This window comes from Lonchura striata, chromosome 2 (genome assembly GCF_046129695.1).
Source record: "Lonchura striata isolate bLonStr1 chromosome 2, bLonStr1.mat, whole genome shotgun sequence".
In the NCBI taxonomy this organism is placed as follows: Eukaryota; Metazoa; Chordata; class Aves; order Passeriformes; family Estrildidae; genus Lonchura; species Lonchura striata.
This window is the reverse complement of record NC_134604.1, coordinates 36,326,508-36,335,686: the sequence shown is the minus strand read 5'-3', so window position 1 is coordinate 36,335,686 and position 9,179 is coordinate 36,326,508. Positions and strand designations below refer to the sequence as shown.

The 9,179-nt window shown below is 49.5% G+C and overlaps 1 protein-coding gene across 1 annotated transcript; it reads right to left on the bottom strand.

Annotated features, from left to right (window-relative positions):
* Nucleotides 1-364: 364 nt before the first annotated feature.
* Nucleotides 365-1,464, bottom strand: FAM181B (family with sequence similarity 181 member B). The gene has a single exon (XM_031506203.2). The coding sequence runs from the start codon at nt 1,388-1,390 to the stop codon at nt 365-367; it is 1,026 nt and encodes a 341-aa protein (XP_031362063.2). The 5' UTR covers nt 1,391-1,464.
* Between the last annotated feature and the right edge of the window lie 7,715 nt (nt 1,465-9,179).

Here is a 9,179-nt window from a genome sequence, read left to right as displayed (position 1 = left end):
GCAGCCCCTGTCCCCACGTCGCCTACAGGTACAGCAACACGTCTGCCTACAGCCAGCCAAGCCCTGGCCCCTAACGAAGGAGATGAAAGGGGGGCACCGGCCGCTACAAAAACACCTGAAGAAACCCAAAGTTTCACATTTTATTTGCAGCGTCGCCCAAACCGCAGCAGGAGGACACTGGCAGTGCACAAGGGTGAATCCTGCGGGGGCCGCGGCCGCGGTTTCGGCCGCGGGGCTCTCAGGTGCGGCGGAGCGAGCGGAGCCCCGTGCGGCCCCCGCGCTGCCGCAGCGCCCGCCCGGCCCCGCGGGGCTCCGGGCTCCGCTCCCCGCCTCGCCGTCCCGGCGGGCCCGAGCCGCGCCCGCCCTACAGCCCGGGGTAGCCCCCGCGGTGGTACCCGCCGCCGTAGTCGTAGGGCGGCTGCGGCGGGGGCAGCGGGCACTCGGGGAAGAAGGGGGCGAACCCCGCGGGCAGGTGCCCGCCGGGCTCCTCGCTGCCGCCGCCGCCGGGCACGGGCTCGGCGCCGCCGGGGTAGATGGGGCGCAGCGGCTCGGCCGGAGCCTTCCTGGGCGGGCTGCACGGCGCGGCCGGGCTCCAGGGCGGCTCGGGGTACAGCAGCCCGCCCAGCAGCGGGTGCGGCCCCGCGGGCAGCGGCAGCTCGTACAGCCCGGGCTCCAGCCCCAGCTCGGCGGGCAGGCGGCCGCCGAAGGCGTCGGTCGCGGCGGCGTGCTCGGGCAGCAGCGCGCCGTACTCGGGGCACAGCAGCTCGAAGAACTCGGTGGCCTCCGCGCTCCCGCCGCCCTTCTCCGGCTCCTTGGCGGGCGGCCCGCGGGCGGCGGGGCCGGGCAGCGCCGGCTCCGTGAAGAAGGAGGGCGGCAGGTTGCGGTCCCGCAGCGGCACCTTCCGCGGGCCGCCCGCCGCCTTCTCCCCGCCGCCCGCCTTGGGCTCGGCGCCGCCCGCCGCTGCCCGGCCCCGCGGCAGGGAGCCGAAGAGGGCGGCCAGGCTCCTGCTCTGCAGGCTGCTGCCGGCCGCCTGCGCGGGCTCCCGGCGCGGCGGGGGCCGGGCGGGGCAGGCGGCGGGCGGGCAGGCGGCGGGCGGCGGGGCGGCGGCGGCGATGATGCCGGTGCAGCGCTTGATCTGCTTCTGCAGGTACTTCCTATGGTTCACCTTCCGCCGGGACTTCACCGGCCGGTCCAGCGCCAGCTTGATGTTGCTGGAAGCCGAGTCGATGAAGCTCAGCAGGTCCCGGGTGGCTTCTCTAAAGTCCCCCGCGTCGCCGCCGCCGCCCTCGTAGCCCTTCTCCAGGTCGGCATAGCCCAGGAGCCCGCCGGCGGCGGGGAAGCAGAAGGAGAGGAGGTGGTGCGGGCTGAGCAGCGCGGCGGGCACGGCCATGGCCGGCGGCGGACGCCGCCGCCCCGAGTTCCGACAGAGTCCGCTGGGATGCGCCCGGCGGGCGGCGGTGGCGGCAGCGGGGAAAAGGCGGCGGGCGGGGAAGGAGGAGGAGGAGGAGGAGGAGGGATCAGAGCGGGGCTGGCCCGGCCCTCCCCGCCTCCCTGCCGGGAGCCCGGGGGCCGGGCTGGCTGCACCCACCAACCCACCGACCCGGGCGGGAACGCTGGCAGCGGCGGGGCGGGACGAGCATCACCCCGGGACTTGGACACGCCCGCCCTGGGACAGATACGCAGCCCCGCGGGACAGGTGTACACCCACACCCCCTGGGACAGGTGCACAGGCATGCCCTGACCAGACACACCAGACAGGCACCCCAGAGCAGGTGCACAGCATCCTTCAGACCCCATCAGTCTTGTCCCCCACCCCGCAGCTGCTCAGCTGGCAGAAAACATGTTCCTCCGTCTCGGGTCAGTCCCGGCGCTTGCACGGCTCTGGGTGCGAGGGCACGGGGACATGCTCTTGCTCTTGACAGCCGCCAGGATACACACATTTAAATTGATTTGTAAAGGATGCTTTTTTCCAAGCTCATTGATATGCACATTACATAGCGTATTCTCTGTCTAGTCAAGTCCTAAGAAAATTCAGAGCTGTGATACAGTGATCCAGTAGGGATTTCGAATTACTGGAGTGCATGGAGTTAAAGTCACAGAATTATGTAATGGTTTGGATTGGTAGGGACTTTAAAGATCATCTAGTTCAACTCCCCTATATTAAGCACCTTCCACTAGACCACCTTGCTTGTGGTGTTGCATGAAGCAGCAGTATAAATCTTCTATAAAGAAGGTTAAAAAGTTAGTGAAGTGGCCACTTAAAGTACTGCTAGCAGCTCCTGAAGGAATTGTCTTGTCTTTTTTTAATGTCTTTTTTAAAGGTATTTCAATTTGACTTCAGAAGACTATGTTGATGCAGAACAGTCCTCAAACCAGCTCCAGATTTATGTTTAATGCTTTTATATGTCCAAATTTGAATGAAGATACATATCTGATTTGGAATTAAGTGAAGTGAGTTTTCCTGGTCTGCATCAGTTCATTAGAAATGCAGCAGATTTGTATTGAAAGGAAAAACAGAAAGCAAAACTGCAGAAGGAAAATGAGACAGGCTCCTTGGACTGTAATTGGTGGTAAAATGGAAAAACCAGCCAAGTTCACCTCACTGTGGTTTGAAACACTTGTTGAATGCAAAGCAAGTATTGCAAAAAGAAAAGAGGAGAAACACATATTTTGTGGGAGGAAAAGGAGGCTCAATATCCTCTACAAAATAAGATTGCTGATTTTCTTGATCTCTCACCAGCATCTCAGCAAGTCTCTGCAGGGTCCCAGGGGCAGGCAGAACCTCACAATCCCAGGCACAGCCTTGGTTCCGGTGCCAGCCCATCTGGACCGGGTCTCTTTTGCAAAACTTGCTCAGCTGGAGACTTCCAGAGTCTTGTATTTTGGGACTTGCTCTGAGTGTAACTGTGTAATTGAAGCAAAAAAAAACCCTGGTAGGCAGAGGGCTATGGGAAGTTTATGTATCTCTCCATGTCAGAATGAGTATGTCTACATAGACGGTGGATTTAAACTACTTAGCTCGAATACAACTGACAGGGATTAACGATCCGAGCTGCTACCCTCAGGCCCTGTCAAGCCCTGTCAAGCTTTGCAGCCCGCTCCAAGCTCCCTTATTGATGGGAAAATATAAAGAACAACATATACATCCCCTGTGTGCTCACTAGATAGTTTTGCAAACCCCGTGAGGCCACTTTGAACTGCACATGGATCTAGAAAATGGGGGTCACTACCCTTCACAGGATGTGCAGACAGTCTGTGACTATTTCTTATCTGAGCAACATGAAATTATTCAGAGTGGCAATGAAGTTGTCCTCAAATTAGTATCTGCTTCAGCATGGTAGCAGCAATATTCTGCAGCTTGTCTAAAGGGTTTGTTAATGAGTCTGGGTGGCATTATATGCAGAGTGGATAAATATCCGGTGGCTCAGATAAAAAGGAGCTGAAAGCCCCAGCTTCTCTTCTGTAAGGCTGAATTCATTCAATTAAACAGCTTTGAGAGCTCAGCTACGGTTTAGCGGGAGACTTTATTACCTCCTAAAACTTGGAGAGTATTAAAACAATTGTCAGGCATGCAAAGGAAAGTTTGCATTCAGTTGTGCTAAGCAGCTGAATTTACATATTCTCAACCAGATCTGGAGATTTAGAAAGCCTTCATAATTGCATTAAACATGCTTATTCTCTGTGTTCTCTCAGGCAGAGCTGATTACCCCAAGTTGGGCACTGCCTGGAGGGAAATTTGCTAAGCCACATGATGTCAACAACTTGTAAAGAAACTTGATTTTTTTTCAAGGAAGTAGTAGTTTGGTTATTCCTGAAAAATATCTCTTTTCTAGCAGCTGTATGAGCCTGCTTGTCTTCTGCCTGTGCTCTTTCAGGATGCTGATGCTCAGCCCACTTGTGGTGATTCTCAGGTCCAGCTATCCACCTCAGCTCACTAGCAGGGTCTAATGTCCAGGAAATGCTGGGCTTAGACTCACAAAATAGCCCAAATCCCAGGGAAAATTTTGGACCAGATGTCCTTTTCCCTCCCCTTTACCCCTAACAGACTGGGGTGAGTAAAGTGGCTGCAGAATTGCTTCCACCACCCCAAACCTTCATCCCACAGGAGAGCGCTCAGTGCTTACTAATGGGCTCCAGGGGTTGTACTGCTATTTTTTGCCCCCCTTTGCGTAGGAAATGTATCTGGTTTTGTTTGTTTTCTTGCTTGTTATAGGGAGCAGCATCTCAACCACCTCTGGGGGTTGAACCAAGGCTTCTGAGAGTAATGCCCTTGGTATCAAGCTTGGTTTTTTTAGAAAATCAGGGGCACAGTCACTCTGAGAATCAAAGGAGGTAGGAGTATGCCCTATCACTAGCGCTTTGCTCTGGCCATAGATTGAGCTCATGGCCACATGATCAAGCCCTTCACAGGAAGAATAATTTCTTATCCTTGAAGATAAAGCTGGACAGAAAGGAGAGCAGTTTCTATAAGCAAGGAAGCCTTGCATAGGGCTGCGTTACAATACCAGCACTTCTGTGGAGCAGCTCCTCACTGGAGCCAGTCGCAGAAGCTCTGACTGCCCTCCTGATGCTCATGGCCCACCCATCTCAGTGTCCAGCCCCAGGGTAAATGCTCTGCCATGCCAGAGCAGGATCCCACTGGGATTCAGCCTGAAAGAAACATCTCACGTTGTGCCTCATCACTGAAAGGAAATAGATTCAGGCTGATAGAAGGCAGAAATGTCTTATGATGAGAGTTGTGAAACACTGGCACAAGTTGCCCAGAGAGGTGGTTGATTCCCCATCCCTGGAAGTGTTCAAGGCCAGGTTGGATGAGGCTTTGAGCAAGCTGGTCTTGTTGAAGATGTCCCCACTTACTACAGGGAGGTTGGAACCAGGTGATCTTTGCAGTCCTTTCCAACCCAGATTGTTCCATGATTTTATGACCACTAGGAAAAACTTCTCCTAGGGAAGGCAAACCAAATCCAGCACTGAGCCCAGCTCTTACAATTCGCAACACCCATTTTCCTTTCATCGTGGCATCAAGAAGGCAGCATGAAAGTAAGAAAATCTCTGCAACAAGGGAGGGAGGCCTTTTCTTCTTCCCCCCTTCCTGGTTGTATGGCCCATATGGTTATCGAGTTATGGGAAAATCTGGCTGCCCAAACAGGTGTCACCGCTCCCAACCTACAGACTCATTTCCTGATCGCGTCTTAATCGGCGAGTTGGTTGTGAAAGTTGATTTCTTGCACATTCTTATATCAGTGGGAATTTCTGCCCTTCCCTGACAAGTATTATAGGCAGCCTTTGACATACAGCCCTACGGGACCTAAATAGGCTGCTATTCTTTCCCTACACTGAAAGGGAGCTTTGTGCCAGGGATTCATTAAACTGCACTGCACAGCCCTTCATAAATGGGCTCAATAATGAACAGTCGATTTAACTGGAAAAGCTGCTGGAGCTGTTAAATTAAAGGGAAATAAAGTGCACTTCAGGCTCAGTCTGCCAGAAGAAAATGTTGACCTAAAAAAAAAAAATCTTTATTTTACTCAATCTCTTGCGAACAGGCTAAAATCTTCAGGAAGTTTGTGCTCACAACAGTGGGAACACTTTTGAAACACACTGATTTGCTTTCCTACTAATAAAGAAAGAATTGCAACAAAATACTCAATGAAATCAGGAGAAATGAAAGGTAATATTCCACTTAAGCCAAATTTAGTCCCCTTAATGTGAATTTAATATTTGTATGTAGATCCCTCATCCCATCAACTTTATATAGACAAAGTTTCCACTGGAGCTAAGTTCATAAAGTCACAAGGGAGATACTTTATTTCCGGTTTGCCAGTATTTTCTGAAATTCTGCGGTGCTGTGCAATCCAGTCCTTCAGTGTCCAGTTCTGCCATCGTGTTGCTCGTAATGCAGTGGTTGATTTGCCCATGTGAGCTGTGCAGGACTCAGCTGAAAAACAGGCACACATGGGAGACTACATTTAATCTTCTGGATGAATGCAAAAGTCCATCATTCAGCTGAGCCTGACCCAGCTCTTGGTTTTGGAGGACTGAAATTCCTTATTTCAGTGAGGTTACTCCAGTGTAAACCTAGAGCAGTGAACCAGTTCTTCCATGACAGCCCTCTCACTCTCCTTCATCTGGATAGTTTTAAATCCTGTTCCTCACTTGTGTTCTGTACTTTATACATGAAATATTGTGAAGAGAATCTATCTGTGTGAAGGTAGACTGGAAGCTTAAGGACAAGAAGATCAGAAGAAGTACGCAATGGGGAAGGGACTATGTCCAAATCTAATTCCTGGGGCAGCTCATCTGAAAAGAAACCTCAGCACCAGCTTAAAAAACTTTGTGCTGCTTTCACATTTCACTTTGTAGCTATTTTTTCCTTATGTAAACTTCCTGATTGAAGAAACCCTTATCTTCTTCATACTGTTGTGAATTTTGTTCAAAACTTGTATATACTATATAAGGTGATGGCAGCAGGCTTTAAGCTCTTTACTGAAGCTACCTTCAGTGATCTTAATATTTTTCATACTCTGAAAATATGGAGCATTCAGGAAGAATGCTGAAATTAGCTGAAATATGCCAGTCTTCCACCTAAATTGTCTAAAATTATTTAAAATTTGATTATAAATTACCTGGAGTAGATCAAAATCCTATAAGAATTGCAAAGTCATGAACTTGTCTGTCAAAAAAATAGTGCATTTAATAAGTTGATAAGCCACCTCTTGTGCTGGTGACTCACCACTGCAAGAGCTGTGCAAACAAACGCCACTGGCATCATCAGGAAATAGTTTTTGGGGGTTGAAATTATGATTTTTTTTTTTCATTAAATCCTCCTCATAATCTGGCACATAGCTACTGGTAGAAATATTCTATGAGGAAAGATTTACAAATACATAAAATTAATTAGAAAATAAACCAATTTTCATACTATTGAGATTTCTTTTTTTTTTTATGTTCAGCTCTTTTGTATTACTCGAAATTTTCAGGGTTTTCTCTTCACTCAGAGACATTTCTGAAGGTAAATATGTAGGGGTCAGGATTGAATTCCTTCCTTTATTTCTCTAGTAGTGCAGGTTGCTGCTTGGAAGAAATGTGAAATGCTATCAGACAGCAAGTAATGTCAAGCACTGTCTTGTTTGCTGCAGACTATATTCCCTGTAATGGTTTTGTTGGGTTTTTTTTGCTTGGCAGAACCAGCTTGTTTGATCTCCTGGTCCCTGACAGGCTTTGAGGAGGTGCTACATGGCTTTGAGAAGGGGCTGCGCAGCTTTGGGGAAGACAAGAGCTCCTCAAACCTTACCTGATGCAAAGAGTGAGGGTTTAAAAATGCTGCAAAAGAGCCTTCATGTGTCTCAGAATGGCCACTGACAGCAGAGGTGCTCGGTGTCCCTCAGAGCTCTGGCCATGCCCATCCACAGCACAGGGAAGAGCACAGGAGGGCTGTGGTCACGGCCACACACAGCTTGGCAGCACTGGTTCAGAAAGAAGCCTTCTCTTTCAGGATTTATGCTGTGAAGTAAGGACCTGGTCCCATTCCCAGTGAAACCATTTCCACTGAATTTCATTAAGTGATGAATATCTCTGGCCGATGGATCTAACGTTCACAATTGCTGGGCATCAGCAATTCTCATGACTCTGGTAAGACAGTCACTGTCCCTGCCTTCTGTTTGTGAATAATCAAATTTCTTGACCCAGGAAAACCCATGTCAAAATCTTCATATGATTTGTGCCATCTTTGCTCCATGTAGCTGTGAGCTGAACTCTGTTTGTGCTTCCAGCTCTCCTGTGGCCTGGGATCAGCACTCTCTGCCACTCTGGGCAGCTCTCAAATGCTTCAGCCATGCTCACTTGGAGCTGACTTCTCTCTGACTTGAATGTGATTTTCAGGTACCTCTGATCACAGCAGTGTTATCATAACTTTTCCTACTCCTTTATGTCTCTCAGACAAACGTGGTGCAGCTCAGCTGATGGATCAGCCTGGAGAGGAGAAGGCTTCTGGAGAAATCTCCAAGCACCTTCCAGTACCTAAAGAGGCAACAAGGGAGACAGAGAGGGGCCTTTCACAAGTGCATGGAGTGACAAGACAAGAGGGAATGGCTTTATACTGAAAGAAGATAGGTTTAGGTTACATATAAAAAAGAAATTCTATACTGTGAGGATGGTGAGGCTCTCAGAGAGGCTGTGGATGTCCCAACCTGGAAGTGTCCTAAGCCAGGTTGTATGAGGCTCTGAGGAATCTGCTCTAGTGGAAGGTGTCCCTGCCCATGGTAGGGGTTTGGAATTAGACTTTTAAAGTCTCTTCCAACCCAAACCATTCTGTGATTCTGTGTGACCCCATGGCAGACAAGAAGAGAGCCCAGTCCTCACAGATATTTACTCACAGGGTTTTTCTGGTGTGTTACAATTGTTATGAGATATTTGCAGGGCAAGTTCATCTGTAAAAATACTGTTCAGCAACATGTTCCAGTATTTAAATAAAAATAATTAGATAATTAATTCAAATAAATGAAAACTGGTTAAACCCTATTTCTTTACAAGAATCTTTTTCTCATAAAAAGAAAAAGAACCATGGCAATTTTTATTGTTTTATTTTTAACTTAGAAAGCTATCAAAACTGTGTTCACTTTTGCTTATTAGAAAATTTAAAATCATCTTTAATAAGCTTAACTAAACAGGCAGATATGATTTTCTATTCCCAGCCTTGCCACCCATCCACTGCAGCACTGGGCTGCTCCGAGGGGCCCTCCAAGATCTGAAGCCAGACCAGGAATATGTTTTGGCCAGGGTGACATAAAGATCCATGTGAAAAATTATCAGGTGCAGGACAGCTGATGTTCCCTGTCTGAGCTGCCGCAGGGAGATCAAAATCCCAAATTAATTTCACAGTCTTCAGATACCAGGACCAATTTTATTAACTCCATATCTTTTCCCTCTTTGTTTTTCTCTCTTGCTGAGGTATGTCTGCAGGGAGTTTAATCTCATGGGGAGCAGGAATTGGTCCCAAGACCCCTTTCTTACAGCAAAGATAATGTTCTCAGTGGTGCAGCACAGCCTGGAGGCTGAGATGGCCATGGTTCTGCAGGACCTGGGCACGGCAGGAGACTGCTCCTGCACAAAGAGCTTCCTTGGCCCACTCTTGGCCACAATATGTTCTCCCATGGGAAGCCCCAGACTGTAAATCACCA